This window comes from Cucurbita pepo, chromosome 13 (assembly GCF_057944985.1).
Source record: "Cucurbita pepo subsp. pepo isolate OVF chromosome 13, ASM5794498v1, whole genome shotgun sequence".
Lineage (NCBI taxonomy): Eukaryota > Viridiplantae > Streptophyta > Magnoliopsida > Cucurbitales > Cucurbitaceae > Cucurbita > Cucurbita pepo.
In genome coordinates this window covers 4,814,099-4,836,631 of record NC_141810.1, presented here as the reverse complement: position 1 = coordinate 4,836,631, position 22,533 = coordinate 4,814,099, and the positions used below count along the sequence as shown (strand labels likewise).

Genomic DNA, 22,533 nt, shown 5'->3' with positions numbered 1-22,533 from the left:
AATAAAAGGCATACTTATTTGAAAGAAATTCATAGTTAAATAGGAGGAATAGGTTGGTAAATATTTATATTACAATAATATTAAATGCATTTTCTGGATTCCACTGGGCCCGACCGAAATGACTATTTTATCCCCATTTATTCCGTACAATTTTTATGTATGCGATGTTGGAGTGGGGTGGCTCACACACTCCCTAGTCCCTACCCTACCATACTCTACTCCCCCAATCTCCACCCTCCATTATTCCGACTTTTTCCAATCCAAGGGTGTGATGAGAGTTATGGGTTTGTATTAATTTGTAAATGAAATTAGGATATTACGAAAATAATGTGAATGGGAGATGGATTGAATGTGTTGTGAAGAAGCAGGCCCACAACACCGCCCATATCTCATTATCTTTACACGTGGTGGGAGTGGAGCGGGGCTTGTGGGGCTGTCTTCTCTTCCCTGTAATGGGGGAGAGAGAGAGCGCGCGCGCGGGGGGCATGGGATGAGCGGTACAACAACAGGAGTGGCAGCAGATTTGATAGGCGATAGCCGGGGGGATGAACCTGTATCTAATATCTATTCCTCTCTAATCTTACAACTTTCAACTTCATTTTTGATTTAACCTAACCAAAAAAAAAAAAAAAAAAAAAAAAAAAAAAATCTTGAATTAATATATTATATATGCCTATCTCTAACTTCACCCACATACCCATATCTCCCACACCCATAATAATTGGATTCCATCCCTTCCCCCCTCCTTCCTCCATTTCATTACTAAATTTAAATTAAATTTAAAAAAAAAAAAAAAAAAAAAAAAAAGGTCTTGGTTGCAATATGTATGTATATATTCCTCCCCCCATCAGTCCCTCACTTCCCATTGATTACTTTTTTTTTTCCTCTCTCTCTCTCTCTCTCTCTCTCCAAACAAAATGGATGCGAGTTCTATAGACGAAAGCAGCGGCAGCGACTCCACCTCCATTTCTCCCGTCACTCCATTACTCTTCCACTCATCCCCGGCGCCTGGGATGCCCCATGAGGCGGAGTCTCGGAAGCTTCCATCTTCCCGTTTCAAAGGAGTGGTCCCTCAGCCCAATGGCCGATGGGGGGCCCAGATTTACGAGAAGCATCAAAGAGTCTGGCTGGGGACATTCAACCAAGAACACCACGCTGCCAACGCCTACGACATCGCTGCCCTCCGCTTCCGTGGGCGCGACGCCGTCACCAACTTCAAATCCCTGGAGGACGACGATGATAATGATGGTATGGAGGGCGAGTTTCTGAAGTCCCACTCCAAGATGGAGATCGTGGACATGCTCCGGAAACACACGTACAATGAGGAGCTGGAGCAGAGGAAGCGGCAGCGTGGGGCCATAGCGGCGGCTAATACGACTGTCCACCATTCGGGGGTTGATTCGAAGAGGGAAGTGTTGTTTGAGAAAACGGTGACGCCGAGTGACGTGGGGAAGTTGAACCGGCTGGTGATACCGAAGCAGCACGCGGAGAAGAATTTCCCGATGGGGGAGGGGGTGGGTTCAGGGAAAGGAATGCTTCTGAACTTGGAGGATATGGGAGGGAAAGTTTGGCGGTTCCGGTACTCGTATTGGAATAGTAGCCAGAGCTATGTGTTGACTAGAGGGTGGAGCCGGTTCGTGAAAGAGAAGAGTCTCCGAGCCGGGGATGTGGTTCGGTTCCTCCGCTCCACCGGGGCGGATAAGCAGCTTTACATTGATGGAAAGGCGATAAGTGAAGGGGGGGTGAAGGCGATAAGTGAAGGGGGGGTGAAGGCGATAAGTAAAGGGGGGGTGAAGGCGATAAGTGAAGGGGGGGTGAAGGCGGTTCATGTGGTCAAGCTTTTTGGAGTCAATATTCTGGAAGTGCCGCTGCCGGTGGGTCGTTGCGGCGGGGAGCCAAAGAACCAAGGGGTATTATTGGAATTGCAACCTTCCAAGAAGCAGAGAATAATCAAAGCTTTGTAACATTTTTATTTTTATTTTTATTTTTATTTTTATTTTTGGTGTGCCAAGTTGGGCAATGTGACGTATTAACCCCAAAAAACGGATAAAAGCAAAAAAGAAAAAAGAAGATGAAAAGAGATTTACGTAAATGAAACCCATCCTTTTTTGACCTTTTTATTTCCTTTTTTTCTCTTGTCAATTAATTACTTCTAATTTTAACCAATCTTTGTGAATTAATGGTACCCCTACATTCTAAACTTTATCCTAATGCTTACATATTTACGTCAATTCAAATTTCTTCCCATCCTAATGTACATTATGTGTTCCGTGCGTATGATTTAATTGGTTCACGTTCAAACACATTATACCTTTATTTTAAACATCAAATACTCATGGTTGTAATAAAAATAATATAACAACTATCAATTTTCTAAAATGAAAACTGATTCTTTATCATCCCATTATACTCCTGTTTCAAAAAATCAAAAGCATGTATAGTAATCTACCATAACAAATTCTTAAAATATAAGAAACAACCAATAAAAAAACATTCAATTAATTTATTTTAAATACTTTGTTTAGAAAGGCACATTTTTGTTAGACGAACACGACTCTCCATAATGATACGATATTGTCCACTTTGAGCATAAGCTATTATGACTTTGCTTTGGGCTTCTCTAAAAGACCTTGTGCCAATGGAGAGTGTATTCTTTGTTTATAAACCCATGGTCATTCCCTAAACTAGCTTATGTGGGACTTTCATCATCCAACACCTCCCCTCAAACAAAGCACGCCTCCCTTAATCGAGGCTCGACTCCTTTGGAGTCTTAGTCATTTTTTATTGCCTTCGAGGAGGCTTGGCTCATTTTTCTTTTGGAGTCCTTTGTTCGACATTTGAGGATTTACCAATCTATTGGCACGACTAAGTTTAGGGCATGGCTCTAATATCATGTTAGACGAACATGACTCTCCACAATAGTATGGTATTGTCCACTTTGAGCATAAGCTCTCATGGCTTTGCTTTGGGTTTCTCCAAAAGGCCTCGTGGCGACCACAGTGGGAGGGAATGATCATGGGTTTAAACAAAGAATACACTCTCCATTTGGCATGAGACTTTTTGGGGGAGCCCAAAGCAAAGCCATGAAAGTTTATGCTCAAAGTGGACAATATCATATTATTGTACAGAGTCGTGTTCGTCTAACAATTGTAAACATAATTCCTAGTGTAGTAATTGATTTTAAGAAAATTGTATGATCAAGATACTCACCATGGTAATAAAAAAATGAAGAGCTGGATACGTTTGGGCCTAAACTAGCGAGTCACCATGGAATGAAAATAATAATAAATAAATTTGGATCCTAAATGGGCCTCATGGGCCGTACCCTATAAAGCAGACGCCTTCTTGAACAGGGCCCATGTAAATTTGCCCGCCCATGTAAGTACCTCCAAAACGTTATCCTCCGTTCCTCCTGCTATTGTTCGTTAGTTGAAATTTCTAGTGGAGAATGGCAATTAGCGCTTCACTCGTTCGAGTTTCATCATTGAAGCTCTCTTCAGTCTTTCATGGTGATGATTTCTCACCTTCGTCGAAGTCGTCGTCCTTCATGGGCGTGCCACTTAATTTTCTTCCCTCTTTTCGCTCTCGTATGTTTGTCCTTCTACCTTGTTTGCTTCCATGGAATATACGGAAGCTTTATGACTTCTCATTCATTTCACTCACGAATTGAGCGCATAGGAACTATTTAAGTTCATTTTACATGTTAATGCCTCGGTCTGCTCTTCTTTCACCTCACTCATGTTCATCTTGTTTTCTCGTTCCTTGCAGGGAAACAAAAGCAGTTTCATGACAATCTTGTCGTTGTATCGAAGAGGACGTCGGGTCTGGAGGAAGCCTTGAAAAATTTGAGGTACACCAGACTGACGGGCTTTATGGCTCTTTAAGCACGTATGAGACTGTTTAATTATTTTTTGATCTTGTACGCTCTTTTCTTATTGATTCCGGTCGAATGCCCTGCTTCAATACGCAAGTTGTTGATGGTGTTTCTTTATACTAATACTCTTTTCTAAGTTATACATTTTATTATATCGATGAATCTACGAATTGCGAATCTTTGATAAAGGAAAATAGAATACCAACTCTCGATTAGAATTCTTGGGAAGTTGTTATGTGAAACCCCAAAAGTTCTGAAACTTAAACGGAATAGGTTCCCAGTACGTCTCGCGAGGAGATTCGTAGAATCATATGAGATGCTCCTCTCATTGTTAGAAGCAGTACAGGAGTATTAAGTTGACCTATCATTTGCCCCAAGGAATTGAGCAATAGAATAGAGAACTGCTTGCCCCCCTTGTATTCGGCCATGAGAAACAAGAAAGGCAAACATCATATAGAGAAAAGTCACTTATGAGTTAATTGAGATAACCCATACTGCCAGTACAAGTATTGTTTCCTACAAAAGATTCTTGAGGTGTCGACCTATTGTCGAGTCACTTCTGATGCACCAACAACCACTAATAGACCATAAGATATTTTTTAAGAATTAATTTTAGTTTAAATGGTTAGAGATCATGTTGTTTTGCTAGAGGGAGGAGAAACAAGAACCTGATTGACTTTCTAGACAATGGGGATATCTTGAAGGGGAAGATAGGGAGATTGAGGAGGAGGTCATCTCTTTCTTTTCAAATCTCTATGCCCCTTTTGGCCCCTAGGTCTTTTTTGGGATGGGTTGGATTAGAGTCCCATCTTTGATAGAGAGAGGGAAGAGTTGGAAGCCTTGTTTACGCCATGGTGGAAATCTGGTAGGTGGTCTTTGGGTTTTTTTAGAGTAACAAATCCCCGGGGCCTAAGGTTTCATGATGACCATCTTTTAGAAAAGTTGGAGTGCATAGAGGAGAATTTATGGAAAGTCTTTAGCGAGTTTTACAGGGGGGGAGGGGGGGTCATAGTTGCTACTATGAATGAGAGATATGTGTGCTTGATCCCCAAGAAAGACGACGAAAACCAGGTGAAGGATTTTAGGCCAGTCAACCTAATTACGAGTCTGACAGATCATTGGTAAAACTGCTTAGGAAAGTTCTTCCTATTACGATTTTCGATTCTCAACGACCTTTCATTAGAGGTAGGCTATTCTTCCTAGTACCATTTTCAATTCTCAATGAGCTTTATTGTTGGTAGGAAAATCATAGATCAAATGTTGATTGCTAATGAAAGTTTTGAGAACTATTAGAGGGAAACGAAGGATGGAAGTCTTCAAGATTGATTTGAGAAAGTTCGGATACGACATACTCATGACACGACATAGACATGAAGATAGATTTCTTAAAAAAAAAAAAAAATCTAGGTCACAAACACGAGAAATGCATATTGATTAAAATATGTATGTTTTAAAATATTTATCATTTTATACCTTGAAAAAAAAATTCATAGTTAATAAATTTATTTATGCATTTATATGCTTTAAAGTGAGTTTGATCTGTTTTGCGTTCAAAATTTATTATTTTTGTCTATTATGTGTTTGTTTAGTATATTTAACAAATGTTCAATACATGTTTGACAAATGTTGAACTTATAGTGATTTTGTACAACTAGTGTCTTATACATTGATTGTGCTAACAAGTGTTCGATACATGTGCAAAAAGTGTGGGAGTGTTAAAGTGTCTAACACTTGTCAGACACGATCACACTAGATACTAGTCAAACTAAAGTTTTTATGCTTCTTAGCCTATGATGATGTTAAAGTTTTTATGCAAGACATTTAAACTCCGCATGCTCGCACGGTTGAACAGTTGTTTATGATCCGTCTGTAAACAAAGAAGAGTAGGAATGAGTATAAAAATACTCAATAAGTTTCACGATCGCACTTTCTATGGACCCTAAAGTGATTGTGCGACACTCACTCCCATCAATGAGTAAGTCAACCAACTCAAATTTGGTTCACCGTTCGCACAGGCGAAGTATACTCAAGCGTTTAGCCCTGCTATGAAAAAACATGGGTAAAGAGATTTCGGAAAACGTTTTGAAAGAAATTTTAGAAAGCTGTGTTTAGGTTAGCAAGCAAATAAGGGAAAACAACGACATTGATAACATATAACTCGGGTAAGAAGAATTGACGACTACTCGCATCTCCCTATAGTACATTTTGAGACATATTAGCTTTCACAAGAGTAGACATGACTTTTGCAAGAAGTGGACATGTGGCCATGGGAAACACGCCTTGGACAAGCATGACCATGACATTTTCCCCCACTTAATTGGTTGACGTCCCTGTCAACCGTCTTCTATTGAACTCAACAATGTGACTTGTGGCAGATTTCAGGTCTTCAACACATTCCCTATTGATCTTAGCATCATGGAGTTCCTTCTACTTTACCAAGAATTCTTATACATTTTGTTGCGGGTTGTTGACTCGACGCATTCGCTCGGCCAACATCCCGTCTACTTCCTTCTCAATAGGATTCTTCATTGTGATTGAAGGTCATGTCGTTTTATTGTGCTTGTGGTCTTCCTCATCAGAATGATATGGTTTCGAATTACTCACACGGATAGTACGATGAATTTTCATCCATGAAGGTAATTGAAGCTGCTAACCTTCTCAATGACTTTGACTAGACCCTCATATTTTTCGTTCAAGTCGTTGATCCCTGTTGTACCGGAGTCAAAATTGTATTGGTCGCAGCTTGATCTGAACTTGATCACTAGCTTAGAATTCTAGCGGCAGGCGTTTCGATTATGCCCGTTTCTTCATCGGTTAAGATTCTCTTTCTAAGTAAGCGCATGTTACTTCAGAAGTTTGTTTCCACTGTTTGGTGATGTTATAGGCTGGCATGCTCTTTCCAACATATGGGTGGTCAATGACATGAGACATGACTGTCTCATGCACACTACCTCAAAGGGCGTCTTTCCGGTCGAGAAACTTTGTTGGCAATTGAAGTTGAACTGCACAATATCAAACATTTGGGCCCAATTTTTCTCGATGAAGTGACACAAAAATTCTTCAAGAATATTGTTGAACTTTTCGGTATGTCCATCTATATGGGGTGATAGCTTAAAGAAATATTTAAATTTGATCCAACAACTTAAACAATTTTGTCTAGAAGGTTCTAGTGAATCGTCCATCTTGATCGTTGATGATTCTCGTCGGCACACCTCATAGGTTGACAACATTTTTGAAAAATAGTTGAGCTATCATCTCAGCGGGACAGGACCTGGGGGTCGCAGTGAGTGTAACGTACTTCAAAAATTTGTCAACAATCATGAGGATTGACTCAAGTTCCCCAACTTTGGGTAAGCGAGTGATCAAGTCAAGAGCACTTTCCCACAGTTGTGATGGGACTGGAAGAGGCTCCAACAGTCCTGCAATCTTGGTTTTTCGACTTTATCTCGTTGGCAAATAAGATATGTTTTCGTGAATGGCATAATATCATCTCGAAGATTAAGCCAGTAATACCCTTGTTTAATTCTCGAAGATTAACGTCATCTTGATCAGAACTTGGTCACTAGCTTAAAATTCTAGTGGCATGCGTTTTGATTATGCCCGTTTCTTCCTCTATCAAGATGCTCTTTCTTAATCAAAAGTTTGTTTCCACTCTTTGGTGAAATTATAGGCTTGCATGCTCTTTCCAGCATATGGGTGGTCAATGACATGAGGCATGAATGACTTGTCTCCCCACACTACCTCAAAGGGGGTCTTTTGAGTCGAGAAACTTTGTTGGCAGTTGAAGCCAAACTGCACAATATCAAACATTTGGGCCCTTTTTTTTATTGTGCATCGTTCAGAGGGCGATCGCAGAGTCACTAAATGAAGTCCTCTGTTTCTTGATTAAGTGACGCAAAAATTCTTCAAGAATACAGTTGAACTTTTCGGTATGTCCATCTATTTGGGGTGATAGCTTGAAGAAATATTTAAATTTGATCCAACAACTTAAATAATTTTGTCTAGAAGGTTCTAGTGAATCGTCCATCTCGATCGCTGATGATGCTCGTCGGCGCACCTCATAGCTTGACAACATTTTTGAAAAACAGTTGGGCTATCATCTCAGGGGGACATGACCGGGGGTCACAGTGAGTGTGATGTACTTCGAAAATTTGTCAACAATCACGAGGATTGACTCAAATTCCCCAACTTTGGGGAAGTGAGTGATGAAGTCGAGAGCACTTTCCCACGGTCGTGATGCGACTGGAAGGGGCTCCAACAGTTCTGCAATCTTGGTTCTTTCGACTTTATCTTGTTGGCAAATAAGATATGTTTTTGTGAATTGCATAACTTCATCTCGAAGATTAAGCCAGTAATACTCCTGTTTAAGTAGGGTGTAGGTTCGCTGCGACCCACTGCCCATGGGGTGTCATGACATTTTTTCTGTAGAAGTCTTCTTAAGTTTCCTTAACTTGGGACATATAGTCCGTTGCCTTTGGTTTAGAGTATGTCATTCTCAACCTAAAACTGACGGGGTTTTCCCTCTCTAGATAATGGCATCATGGCTGGAGTGGCTGTGTCCTTGAGTAAATGTTCCTTGATGTCATCTTGCATTGTCCCGCATAACTTACTGGCTTGTAAGTGAGTCAACATGCAGAGGGCTGCATGTTCATACTTTCGGCTTAGGGCAGGCCTAGTTTGCTCACCTAGATTTATGCTCGAACTAGAAGTCAAATTCTGCCACACGATCTTGCCAAGAGCTTATTAAGAAGACAACTTAGGTTGGTTGAACAAATGACATATGGGACTATTGTCTGTCTTGACAAGGAACTTGCCCCCAAGGAGGTACTGTTTCTAGACTTGTAAACAGTGAACCACTGCTAACATCTCTTTCTCAGAGATGGCATATTTCCTCTCTGCCTCATTTAGTTTTCTGCTCTCGTATGCGATGGGGTGTCTGTCTTGCAGTAAGACACCCCTAGAGCAAGATTTGAGGCATCTGTCTCGACCTCGAAGGGTCACAGTACATTGGTGATTCCTAGCACTAGCCCTTCCATCATGGCTTTCTTCAAGTTATCAAAGGACGCTTAAAACTTTCAATTTCACTTGTTGTCTTCCTTCGGTAGTTCAGTTAAGGGACCTATGTGTTTTGAGAATCCTGCAATGAATTGCCGATAGTTCAGTTAAGTTGTTTCTTGCATGTTCACATACGCCTTTGTGTTGACTGTTGAATGTGTCTGATACCACTTCTTACTAAAAATAGTGTATTCATACTTTCTTGTCCTATTTTTCTTAAATTTGTTGATTTTATTTAAAGAAGCAGTCTTAGTATGCCTAATCACAGTTCAATTATAGGTGCATTATGTGGCTACCCAGGTCCTTTTATTATGAATAAAAATTGCGATGACGATGTCATTTCTTGAAGCTCATTGCTTTTATTGTAATTTTCATATTATTTCATTGTAGCTACCTATATAGTTTATTTATTTTATGATGTAGAGAGCAAAAGCTTGAAACTGTGAGAAAAGTTAGAAGGATACCACCATTGAGGCGTGGGAAAGTATCTCCACGTCTCCCTGTGCCTGAACACATTCAAAAACCTCCTTATGTTGGTTCTTCTATACTGCCAGAAATTTCAAGTGAGTATCAAATGCATGATTCTGAAGGAATTGCTCAAATGAGGGCTGCATGTCAGCTTGCCGCTCGTGTGTTAGACTATGCTGGAACTCTAGTTAGGGTATGTTTTTGGCTTCTACATTCAATATCAGTTGCTTTATCATCTAGTACATTGGTATGGGAACCCTGGTTGTTCATAGTGTTCAATTGTTTCTGATTTAATTTTTTTTTTTGACATCATATTAGGATGATGTGGATGTTAAATGTTAAATGACATTTTGAGTTCTCTTGGCACAATATTTTTGTTTCAGCCGTCAGTAACAACAAATGAAATTGACAAAGCAGTGCATCAGATGATTATTGATGCTGGCGCTTATCCATCACCTCTTGGCTACGGGGGATTTCCAAAGAGTGTTTGCACATCAGTTAATGAGTGCATGTGTCACGGAATACCAGACTCTCGTCAATTACAGGTTCCATTTTTTTGTTTATCAAATAGTTACAAAAACTTCATGTTTTTACTAACAATTACTCTTTTGTGCAGAATGGTGATATAATAAACATTGATGTGACAGTCTACCTAAATGTATGTTCTTAATTGTTTCTCATTCTAGATTTCCGTCCATCTCCATATATCTTTCCTGCTTATTGTCGTACATATAACATTGTCGCAATAGCGGCAGTGCTCTTTTTAAGTTTTAGCACCTCTTTGTTCTGGAATCTACTTAAATGTTTGATTTAGTTTACTCCGTACATTCTGCAAACCTATATTCTGGAAGCTATGGTTACTCCCAATTCATAAATGAGGAAAAATAAAGGAGAGTAAAAATTGTAATGATGAAAATGTCACTTCGGTTGTTTTTTTTTCTTTTAGCAAGAAACAATTTCTCATTCATAAAATTAAAATGAATAAATGTTCAAGGGATACGAGCTCTTAGGGAGTGAAAAAGAAAAAGGATGAAAAAGAAAAAGGAAAAAAAAAAACAATGTTATAGAGATTAGCCATAAATATTTAAGAACCAAGAACTTCTCCAATATCTTCATTTGAAAGGCATAGAGAACTTGTGTGATATTTTTAACAGTGTCAAGTTTTAGTACAGTGATTTAGAGTCCAAACTCCACATGATTGATGACATATAGAATTGGTGAGAATGAAGGAACTAAATAACTAATAAATAATGGAAAACTTCAAGAGGAGAAAACATAGGGAGTTAATTTCATTAATTGAACTATCGTTTTAGTTAATTAAACACCGATGGCCTGAACAAAATAAAAACACCATAAGCCAATAAGCCAAGAAGTTGTAAGTTCATAACTATCGTAAAAAATCAAGCTTAATTGATTCAGCTGTGGATTAGGAATTGCTAAGATTGTTCCTTTGTATATTCTATGAATTAGGAATTGCTAAGAAAGTTTCCTTGTATATTTGGTGTATATTTTATTCCAAATAAGTTTAGATTGACTACTTAATTCTAGTCTTTGATTGAAAATCTCTTTTATAAATGTAAAGATTTCCTCATCACTCAATGCATAAGAAATACCTTTACGTCATACATCTTCATGGTATCAGAGCCTTGAGTTTCTTCGAACCCTAGGTTTGTTCCCAAACCCTAGCTGCCATCGTCGTTGGACTTACCTTCCTTCCAAAGACAAGCCTTCGCCAGAATAACGTGTCTCACTATCCCTCTTTCTCTACACGGTTGAATTGTCATCTCAATCACTCTTCCTCTCAAGTACATGCACATCCCATTGCCTTTGCTATCAAAGTGAAGAACTTTAATCCTTAGTAATTCATCGTAGACGAGGTTGAATCCGCTCGTCTCGCATGTCATTGCTTGTAACAACCCGAAAATAAATAAAAAACTTTTTTCCAAAAAAAAAAAAGAGAGAGAAAGAAGGAAAGCGGGATGGCAAGCGCGCAAGTTGGAAAAGATGACCGTACAGTCAATGGTTAGGGCATATTGAGGAAATTTGAAGAAATTTGAAATATCCTCAAAAACTCGAAACAAGCCCAGGAAGTCTACAATCAAGTAAGTAACCATATGGAGCAAGTTTCTAAGAAATACTTGTAGGAGTCAATTAGGATCGAGGGCAATGATTGAATATTATGCTTAGGAGTCTAGTTTGACATAGTCTCGTGATAATTGTGCTTAGATAAAGTGAAGAGTTTACCACTTAGTTCTATTTACAGTTATATAGCTTCCACACGCATGATTGTGAATTTTGGTAGATCATTAGCCTTCTATGCTTTCTATTATCCTGAGGTTGGATTATTATCACTTAATGATGAGCATGTTGTATGCCTTTATACATCTATATTGCATGATTTAGAGTTTGTAGGTCACTGTAACTAACCCTCTGCATACCTCCTTTAAGGAGTACTCAATCCCTCTCAGTTTACAACCTAGGGATTTTTTGTTTTCTCTCTTGGCTCTAGGTTTCACGTATATCTTGGTGCTTCGTTTGTCTTGTGTAAAGTGCACATCGAGTCGCTGTGGCCTATAGAAAGACCAGGGGTAATACTCATAAGGCTGGTGGTGTCGGACAACATCTTAGTGGTGGATTCTCCTTAGTGGTGTCGAACAATATCTACCTGTTCCTAAGATCGGTAAACTACATATCACTATGCCTTTCTAAGTTGGAACAGTAAACTACCTACTCATGTACCCTTCTTGGGTTAGAATAGTAAAACTACTTGTCTTAGGTATAGTACCTACTTATTACTTCGTCTTTTCAGGTAAGAACAGTGAAACTAACTGTCACTACGCCACTCAGGCTGGAACAGTAAAAAGACCATGGCTCTCCCCACTAGGCACCACCGATAGTACTTCAGTAGTATACCCTTTATGACTCTTGAAATCCTCTATGGGTAACAACTAAGCCATGTGTAACAAGTAGACTCTAACCTCTGTTGGTTAGTTCACGAATAGGGATGCAACCCCCTATCCATCCCTACAAGTAACTGGTCAACTCAAGGAGGCTATGGAACTCATGACTAGGTACTAGGACTAAAATACGCAAGACATTAACTCATAGTCTATGGAAACTATAACTAGTACTCTATGGCACATAGCGATAGTCCAACTCATAGTCTATAGAAACCGTAACTAGTACTCTATGACACATAGCGATAGTCCAACTCATAGTCTATGGAAACTATGACTAGTACTCTATGGCAGATAGCGATAGTCCAACTCATAGCCGGGCAATAACAGGATATCCAAACTCTAAATCATGCATAATAAATGTATAAAGGCATACAACATGCTCGTCATGCTCATTAAGTGATAATAATCCAACCTCAGAATACTAGAAAGCATAAAAGCCTAATGATCTATCAAAATTCACAATCATGCGTGTGGAAGCTAAGTGGTAAACTCTTTACATTATCTAAGCACAATTATCATGAGACTGGGTCAAACTAGACTCCTAAGCATAATACTCGATCATTGCCCTCGATCCTAATTGACTCCTACAAGTATTTCTTAGAAACTTGCTCCATATGGTTACTTACTTGATTGTAGACTTCCTGAGCTTGTTTCGAGTCTTTGAGGATATTCCAAATTTCTTCAAAATTCCTCAATATGACCTAACCGTTGACTCTACGGTCATCTTTTCCAACTTACACGCGTGCCATTCTGCTTTCCTTCCTTCTCTTTTTTTTTTTTTTTTTCTTTCTGGAAAAAAGTCTTATTTATTTTCTTAAAATTCCAGGTGTTGCATTGCCAGCCTCAGACGAAGTCGTCATCATCCCTTTTGGATCAACAAAATAAAGGGTAAAGAAAGAAAACTCTCACTCGTGTCAATTGTCGTTTTCGATGTGATGTGCCACAATCTTCTCTTCAAAATGTCTTCTAGCCCTCAACATTGAGTAGAAATTGATTTAGGGATTTTTCTCTCCAAAAAGGATCTCCCAAAATCGGCTGAAAAATGTTGAAAATATATAGGCAACTTACCGCATTGTCTAGACGCTAGGAGCAACCTCTTGATGCTGTCCCAATTTTTCTTAATTTCCATGAGCCCAAATCGTAGTGTTGAGATACTCACCCAAAGGAGTATCTCAATGCTACAGAAGAAAATTCCAAACCATGCGCATGCACGTTTTTAATTGACGGAAGCTCAATGTTCGTAGTGTCTCAACACCACATGTGCGGGTAGATTAGCTTGACTGTAACATTCTCGAGAGGGCGTCTCAATGCTATCCTCTCCGGAGTTCGGCCTGCAGGACTTCTCTCAATTTTAAAGCTCCAAATCATTTCCAATTAGTTCATTTTTCTCCACAAACACTTCAGTTTGTTCCTATATAAATAGACAAATATACTCGTTAAACTCATCATTTCAACCTGAAAATTAACATAAAGCCAGTCCTAAGGATAACACTCATAATGTGTGCAATCAACTTGCGAATGAATGATGAAACTATGAATAAGGCCTCCACCAAACACTGAAAATCGCTAGCTACTTCAACCCTTTCAAAGAAAACAAAAAACAGATCACCAGCCAACAAACAGACCTTTCAAAACCAACCACAAGGTAACCAAATAGATTGATTCCTTCAAACTCCTAAACTTCAGCTATTTTTGCACATGACTCCTTGAAAAGCTCTTCAGCTTTGCAAGAACTATTAACCCACTGAAAGAAGCTTTGGTGGAAGCATTACCAGAAAAGAAATAAAAATTCTCCTCATTCTAGCCACTTCTCTACTGTTTAGTCGCCATAATACCAAAACAAAATAAAAACATGAACCTGAGTGGGTTTTCCTTCAAACCAAACCAAGCAAAGAGATTCAAATCTTGGATTAAGAAATTTCTCACATTGATAAATAAGATTTTCAGAATAATGTTTAATTAACATTGAAGGAATGATGGTAAAAGTTTTGATTCTTGTAACTACTTCTAGCTTTAGTAATAAGGTTGTGTGTAGGGGAAAGCCTTTTCAGTTTTAGTTTATCGTTGATGTCACGAAGAAGTGTATGAAATTATGATCCTGAGCCTGAGATCAAAAACAACACATGTCAGCACAGAATTTAGAAAATTGCCCCTCTAGGAATTAATAGATTTTTATTTTTTGGATCTGATTTTGATTTTATCTTGCAAGTTTCGCTGATATAAGTTTTTACCTTTGGACATGTCTTAAAACAAAATTGTTCATCCTTGAAGTTAAATTGGTTCATCAAATGTTTGGGTCCCAGTTACATAGAATATTTTCAAGGAACGGCCTATATGCAAGAAGGGGTTTTAAATGTTGAAGGGAAAATGTGGAATCATGGATTTAATTTAATTTTTTATGAGTATCCTTTTTAATGACAAAAGGTTGTATTCAACTTGAAAAATAGTTTCTTTTAGATTGATGTAATTGTTCCAGTCTAAAAGAATATAAAAGAGTATCATATATATACTCAGAGCAAAACTTGCTTTCACCTCCTAGGGATAGCAACCTGATATGTTGGACTTCAAAAATGAAGTACGGTACAAGTTAGGGTTAAATCTCCCAATCATATAGTATCATGTTCCCAGAGAATTTCCTTACGTTAAAAAATTTGTATGCACAATTCCATGCGAGACCTGCCCTAATTCATTGACTTTTTGTTAGTTGACATGCAGTACGTATGTGTTAGTTCTCTCCTGAGATGGCTAACTTTCCCCCCTCAAATGTTAGGGATATCATGGAGACACATCGAAGACATATTTTTGTGGAGATGTAAGTGACGGAATGAGGCGTCTAGTGAAGGTACTTTTTTTTGAAAAAAAAAAATAATTTCAGAATAAGTTATTTTATAATGAATGACTTTATAGTGAAGGTTGTTCATAGTTTGTCAATTACTGACCTTTACGACTTCTTTGCTAGGCTTATCGTTTGCCTTTTTTTTTTTTTTTATAGCTTTTGGGCCCCCTGACCCCGCCTCCTAGGATGTTCCTTATTGATTATATCTCTGTTTCATGTAAAATAGAAAAAGAAAAAAAGAAAAAAGAAAAGATTTTCTTTGACTAACTTGTTCATATCTTGTGTACTAGTTTCTTTCTTTCTTTCTTCCTTTCTTCCTTTCTTTCTTTAACTTGTTTATATTCTTTTGATGTTTCAGGTTACAGAGGAATGTCTCGAGAGAGGTATTGCTGTATGCAAGGATGGTGCTAGTTTTAAGAAAATTGGGAAGAGAATCAGGTATTTCATATATTCTCATTTTGTTTTATGGGTACTAACAGAGATAGGAATCCTAAACACACAGGCTCTTTTATAGGGTACTTTTAGTAAAATGATGAAGTATAGAACAGGAAATTTCCAAGACAAAGAAATAACAAACACCTTTTAATTTTCACATCACAGGGAGAGTATTTATAGAAAAAGAACTGAGTAGGAATTTCAAAAAATGACCACAAAAATACTAATGTTCCAAAATTCTATACTATGATGTATATATGCCATTAGTTAATTTTATCCGAGCTACGTTGAAAGATTGATATTTTTCTACAATTTACACTGTTCCTAATGATCTACTATGCACAATTACCAGTGAACATGCTGAAAAATATGGCTTTGGGGTGGTGGAGCGTTTTGTTGGGCATGGTGTGGGATCTGTATTTCACTCTGAACCACTTATATATCACCACCGTAAGTGGTCCTCTCTTCTTTTTGGGGGATCCTTTTGCTTGCATCTTACCTAAATGATAGTCTGTTTTTTTTGTAACTCATTGTTATTCGGTATGACCAGGCAATGAGGAACCTGGACATATGGTCGAAGGTCAAACTTTTACAATTGGTGAGTAGTCGACCCTTGTTGCTCTAAAATCCAATATTGCCTTTTAGTGTAAATGCAACTTTAGAATCTGTTGCTAACGCTTACCTTTAGCATCTAATTGAAAATTTATTTTGTTCGTTAGATAGAAGGGTAAATTTGTTGTTCCTAGGCACTGCATTGAATTATTTAGGATAAAAGGAGAAAAATCAATTTTTCGTTGGGCTGGAAATTAACAAATTGAATACATTGTACATCTGATGTTTGTAATAAATTTAGTAAAAATTTGTCCAAGTAATATGGCATATATTATTGGTCCAAGGTAGAGGAAAAATATTGAATAAAACTGATATAGATTTTACGACATCATTTGCACGAAGGAAATTTCCTTTTCCTTTATTTTTCGTTTTAAAAGAAATGAAGTCGTCATTACGGGGTCAAATATGGAAGAAAGGGAAGACTGGTCAGTCTTCCTTAGAAAATCCAAGGGAAGAAATTCCTCTCTTTGGTTTGAATATTGAAAGAGTTATTACTAAAAAAAGATTAGCAAAGAAACCATCTTTCTGATAAAAATCGTCTTAACTTTTGTCATCGACACATTCATCCTCCTGAAAAGCAGAATGATTTATTTCGAGATAAATTCCCAAAATGTAGCACCCGTTGAATCTGTAAAACTTGGTTTTCCATACAAATCATCTTCCAAAACTATTGGAATGATAAAATCATCGAAGATGAATGGGCGTACCTTTGAAGATTGACACTGAGCATAAATTTTGGATGGATGATAATTTAGAGTTATGGTGTTTTATTAATGTATTTTAAGATTTTTTTTACTTTAAGGTTATACTTACCTAGTGACTAATTATAGTTATAGAGTGTGAGACCACTCTTTAAATGCCTCATGGAAGGTCAAAGTTCTTCATTTTGAGGCTATATAATCCCAGGTATGTTATCTTTGGAAAGTAGACTTGAAAAATATAGTAAAAAGAGTATTTGTGATATGAATCCAACAACTGATCACTTCCATGTACCCGAACTTGCAATTACAAGAAGCAATACAAAGAAGATTCAAGAATCAAATCAAGAAAATAATAGAGTGGCTGATATTGGAAAGTGATTAGAAGACTTGCCATTGGTAGTTGAACTACCAATTAAGACAATTTATGAATGCCTTAGTTGGTTCAATTTGCATTTAATAGCATTTATTAATAGTTTGTATGAATGCCTTCTTTTCTTCCATTTGTATTTAATAGCATTTATTAGTGATTTGTGGTTGGTGGCTGAACTTTATTATGTTAGGGTTATCTTTTGGGCCTATTTAAAGGCATGTAATATTCATGTTTGAAGGATTTTGTTGAATACAGAAAAAACCTTTGTGTTTTCTTGATACCCTTTTGGTGTTATTCTTTTTCAAACCTTGCTTTAGGTTTGATGTTTAAACCAATTCATTGAATTAGTTTTGATCAAGCTAATTCTAGAGTGAATTGTCTTGGTATCTAAGAGTGACCATCATAGATTTCAAGTTCGATCTAAGAGTCATTCATCTTCTAACCAGCTCTTGGTTGGAATCAATCCGTTAAGTTAGCTTTCTCTGTGAGCGTTTTGCAAGGATTCTAGAAGGACCTCTAGCTTTGTAAATTCCAGCATTCATTGAATTAGTTTTGATCAAGCTAATTCTGGAGTGAATTGTCTTGGTATCTAAGAGTGACCATCATAGATTCCAAGTTCGATCTAAGAGTCATTCATCTTCTAACCAGCTCTTGGTTGGAATCAATCTGTTAAGTTAGCTTTCTCTGTGAGCGTTTTGTAAGGATTCTAGAAGGACCTCTAGCTTTGCAAATTCCAACATTGTAGGCGCTTATCAATTTGTGCTTTCTTTTAGCCAAGGCTAAGTTTATTTGCAATTCTATATAGTTTAGGTTGCATGTTTAGAGTGATTCGAATCTCAAAGAAGCGTTTTTGTCTTGAGATATTCGATTAATAACATAATTCTGGTTTTACTTTCCCTTAGGGTGATTGATGTTCTTGGATATATTTAGATTTGAAGGTCTTATTCTTCAATAAGGTTAGTTAGATCAAATTCTTGCCATCATTTGAAATGAAATCAAATTGATTTGGGGATTTTTGCATTAGTGAACTAAGCGTTTGGATATCTTGGACTTATGAGAATTCTTAGATTCAACTTGCTAGGATTTTCATATCAAGCATGAGGTTAGATTCATCCAAAATATTTTGATTATTTAGAAACGAAATAGAAGAAATTGTATGTTTGGAGGTCTGTATGTCCAAATAAAACATGAGAAACATATAGCCCATTCTAGAGCATCCGCTTGATAAACAAGGATAAGAGTATGTGGAAGACTAGTCCAGCTCTCTGAGTATCCTTTCTACAATCTAAACAAGTTCCTGCACTTGGTAATGTGAAATCGTGGGATATCTCGAGCTGCTAAATCTGGAATAACAAGTAAACCCCCTGTGGACACGAGTTCCATGCTCTCAGTAATGCAGCGTGGCAAACTAGTGTGCTCTTTGGAGAATCTCCGCAGCCATTTAGAAATTGAAGCTAGATGTTCTTTGCCACACGACTTATGATATTTTATTAATGTATTTTAAAACTTTTGATACTTTTACGTAGTAGTTAATCATAGTCATAAAAGTATGAAAGTTACTATTCTTGAAATGTCTCAGGGAAGGTTAAAGGTTTTATTTTGAGGCTATATAAAACCATATATGTTATCTTTGTAAAGTAGACTTGGAAAATGGAGTAAAAGGAGTTTTTTTTTTTTTTTTTTTTTTTTAAGGCAAGGGCTAAGTTTCTCCCCAATTTTATATAGTTTAGGTTGCATGTTTAGAATCATTTAAGCTTGACATGGTTGATCTTACTTACGGAATGATTTGAATCTCAAAAAATTTTTTTGGAGTGATTTCATCAACAAGGTAATCTAGACTTTACTTTTCCTTAGGATGATTTGTTATTGTTTTGAAGTTCTTGGATATTTTAGATCTAATAGTATTATTCTTCGATAAGATTGTTAGATCAAATTTTCAAGAGTTGCAATCATTTGGAACGAAAACAAATTGTGATTTTGGGGTTTGCATATCCAGAACATTTATTGAGGGTTCTTAGATGCAATTGGCTAGGATTATCATATCACACCCACCCTCCAAAATACTCTCCAAATGATATTAAAATTAGTTACTCCTTATGTTTATTTCTGTAACGCACATAAGAATAGGGACTCCGTACTCAAAATTAATTCCTTTAGCTGGACATATTGTTATTCCCTCTGAGACAGTTCCTGCTTGTCTTGATATTTCACCTTTGACGTAGATCTATCTTTTAAAGCTTGTGACATGGTCAGTTATTGGCTGTGGTGAACCAAAAACTGGTCCGTCTAAACCCAAGCTCTTTCATTTTCAATCTTCCTAAGACACTGAAACCCTTTTGTCTCGAAACTTATGCTCTATTTTCTTCTCTAAGATGTATGCACTTTCTTGTGTGTGAAGAAACTAATTGGAAGGAGAAACCACTGTGCACAGAAGGGTAGAGTAAGTGAGGGTAAGAAAGCGAATTCATGTGGGGAAATTGATTAGTAGTTGTGATTATGAAGCTAGGAAGATGGTACATGTAAAAGTTCAAACTTGCAAATAGAGGAATTTTTGTTGTTCTCTCTCTTTTATGGCACTTAATTGAGCATACATACCCTCCGAACCGACCATTTTATTTCACTTTCATATTGGTAGTTTTAATTTGTTCACTGCAGAGCCAATTCTTACGATGGGAGGCATTGACTGCATAACATGGCCAGACAACTGGACCACTTTAACAGCTGATGGTAGTCCAGCTGCTCAGTTTGAGCACACTATTTTGATAACTAGAAGGGGAGCTGAAATTTTGACCATCCCTTGACATTTCATGTATATACGCAAGGAATGTATGCAGCTTCGTTTACCATTTTTATTGGCCAGTGATGTATCTCAATTTGTTGCATCCAGATGTAGAAATGTTGAGTAGATAGAAGTGGTTGAATATTGTTTGAAGTCATCGCGCCCCTTGGTGACACTTGTATGGTACTTACTATATACTATATACACTGCTATATGGAAATTTTTTAATTACAACGGTATTATATATCCTATTCAACATTTGATACCTCTTATTTTATTTCATAGATTTTATACTTTTATGCTAAACAATAAATAGAGATAATATAGTTTTTTATATACTATTGCACTAGAAAATTCACTGTTATATCTAGTGTTATATCTAGGGATGACTATTTTATATATGGGGATCCATCCCATATGGGGTTAGGATTTTCCGATTAAATAGAGAATGAGGGAGTGAGTATGGAACATTTTTCTACATTAAATAAATGAGGTCGGAGACAAGATTATATTCTTCGTCTTTGTTTCGCAAATGCCCTGTCCTAATTAGTATAGATATATTTTCAATGTATATTAAAAAATATTATTTATAAAGGAAGATTTATAGTTTAATTATACTTTTTTGTCCCTCTAAAAAAAAGTTTTTGGTTTATGCTTTTTGGAATTTTAATCTCCCACGTCATGTAGTTTAGTGTCAAATTTTTAGAATTTATGATATAAAATATATAAATTTAAGAAATATATTGATTTATCAAGATTTTTTGAAAATTGAAAACTTTAAAACAACTCTATTCTTTTTAAAAGAGTAATAAATGAAAAAAAAAATTCGGGTAGTTTTTTTTTTTTTTTTTTTCAATTTCTTTATTTACAGACTAGATATTTTTGCAAAAATAAATAGGAAGTTTCACCTGTGTTTTTTTTTTTTTTTTTTTTTTTTTCTTTTTTTCAATTTCTTTTATTTACTGGATATTACAAATATGAACTGTGTTGTCATACTATCCATTCCACTTTGATACAAATTCTATCTAGATAGGCATATGTCGAATAGGGTAGTGTGTGCCCCAACCATGTGATCAACGGTTTCCTAGATAGGGCTACTAAGCAGTAAACACTCTCTTAAGAGGGGAGCATGACACTTTTCTAACACTTTTCCAGTAGTTGGTTGACACATAGGGTCGTCGTCTATGGATGATGTTTAGATTCAGTAGACACCATACTGTCCCACTTGAAGTGGAAAAAATTTTCATTTTTATAGTAGAAGCATTGGAAACCGTTTTGTTTTTATTAAGAATTAAAATAAAGTACTTAATCTAAAAGCAAGAACTTTACCTTTGTTGAAATTGCTGGATACAAGCGCTTAAGTGTATCCCCACAACATAGAAGTTTCTCATGTAAGTCTCCTAGGTGTGTTCTAAGGCATATAAATTTCTATAGACTTTCCAAGGCATATAAATTTCTTGACAAAGTCTATAGTTATTGATAAGAATCACGGTGCTCCAAAAGATTCAAAAAACTATGTTAACAACAGAACTCGAACCTGCGCACAGAGAACTGAGCTGCAATTGAGCTCAATTGATTACAAGTCTGCCGCATTAGCCACTCAAGCACATCAACGTTCGTTAAAAAAAAACTATGTTTAATTTGATCAATTATGTAAAAGTCAAATGGTCAATTTGACTTATTCTTTGTGGAGATTAAAGGGGATCGGGAATAAATCCCGTCCACAAACATCTCGAATAAATCCCGTCCACAAACGTCTTTTGTCGGGAGACTATAAATACCCACAATATGTTATGTAAAAAAACAGATTTGTGGATGAATGTAATTCAGATCTCAAATTGAGACGTTTCTCTTAGAAATCCGAGCATCATATTTGCCATTCCTAAGTTTGAAGCAATTCTTGTGGTAGAATTGCACCCGAGCCATTCAATCAAGCCTTGATCAAGTTAGATTGTGGAGTGACTCAATTTAGAACAAGGTTTCCAAATCTTGCTTCTAGATCTTCGATCGTAAGAGGTAATCTAATTCTAGCCTTATCTCTTGGTTGATCCAAATTTCGTATAAGGAGGTGTTAATTACTTTGATTCAAAGGTTCTTGCTTCAACAAAAGCTTAGATCGTTGGGCTGAGGATTAGGGTTGCCTTAATAGTTTGGTATCAGAGCCTAGGTTTACATCTTTGTGGCCGACTCTAGAATTGATTTTATCTTTTCATTTCTACTATTGTTTATCTTTTCTTTAAATCTGTCCATTTATTTTCTTGCTGTCGTTTCCGCCATTATTCATCAACTTTTCACTTTGTTCTCATTTTCTTCCTAAAGATCACGTTTAGATCTTGAAAAAAAAAAATCTTATCATATTTGTTCTTACGATTGTGATTATAAACGATCTTTATCATTTTTTTAGATCATTTGCATGTTTATTTGAAGATCAAATAAACTTCGA

At 36.8% G+C, this 22,533-nt stretch overlaps 2 protein-coding genes across 5 annotated transcripts; both read left to right on the top strand.

Moving 5' to 3' along the window:
• The first annotated feature begins 831 nt into the window (after positions 1–831).
• On the top strand, positions 832–2,120 carry LOC111808208 (AP2/ERF and B3 domain-containing transcription factor RAV1-like). Of its 3 annotated transcripts, none has more exons than XM_087129597.1 (2): positions 832–1,724; positions 1,797–2,120. In XM_087129597.1, the coding sequence occupies exons 1-2, from the start codon at positions 918–920 to the stop codon at positions 1,962–1,964; spliced, it is 975 nt and encodes a 324-aa protein (XP_086985723.1). In that variant the 5' UTR covers positions 832–917; the 3' UTR covers positions 1,965–2,120. The 3 variants fall into 3 exon arrangements, with proteins under 3 accessions (XP_086985723.1, XP_086985722.1, XP_086985721.1); XM_087129596.1 differs by having other exon boundaries at positions 832–1,748; positions 1,821–2,120; XM_087129595.1 differs by having other exon boundaries at positions 832–1,772; positions 1,821–2,120.
• Positions 2,121–3,401: 1,281 nt separating this feature from the next.
• On the top strand, positions 3,402–20,355 carry MAP1C (methionine aminopeptidase 1B). Of its 2 annotated transcripts, XM_087116913.1 has the most exons (11): positions 3,402–3,587; positions 3,769–3,850; positions 9,353–9,590; positions 9,781–9,942; positions 10,014–10,055; positions 15,128–15,199; positions 15,552–15,631; positions 15,981–16,078; positions 16,179–16,226; positions 19,710–19,761; positions 19,967–20,102. In XM_087116913.1, the coding sequence occupies exons 1-10, from the start codon at positions 3,449–3,451 to the stop codon at positions 19,748–19,750; spliced, it is 1,002 nt and encodes a 333-aa protein (XP_086973039.1). In that variant the 5' UTR covers positions 3,402–3,448; the 3' UTR covers positions 19,751–19,761; positions 19,967–20,102. The 2 variants fall into 2 exon arrangements, with proteins under 2 accessions (XP_086973039.1, XP_023551053.2); XM_023695285.2 differs by lacking the exon at positions 19,710–19,761 and having other exon boundaries at positions 3,403–3,587; positions 19,967–20,355.
• The last annotated feature ends 2,178 nt before the right edge of the window (positions 20,356–22,533 follow it).

Coding starts and splice junctions, on each gene's coding strand:
- MAP1C (XM_023695285.2), top strand. CDS start 3,449: ATGGCAATTAGCGCTTCACTCGTTCGAGTTTCATCATTGAAGCTCTCT. Junction 9,943..10,013: donor CAGACTCTCGTCAATTACAG/GTTCCATTTTTT, acceptor TCTTTTGTGCAG/AATGGTGATATAATAAACAT. Junction 10,056..15,127: donor ATGTGACAGTCTACCTAAAT/GTATGTTCTTAA, acceptor CTCAAATGTTAG/GGATATCATGGAGACACATC.
- LOC111808208 (XM_087129595.1), top strand. CDS start 918: ATGGATGCGAGTTCTATAGACGAAAGCAGCGGCAGCGACTCCACCTCC. Junction 1,773..1,820: donor TAAGTGAAGGGGGGGTGAAG/GCGATAAGTAAA, acceptor GGGGGGGTGAAG/GCGGTTCATGTGGTCAAGCT.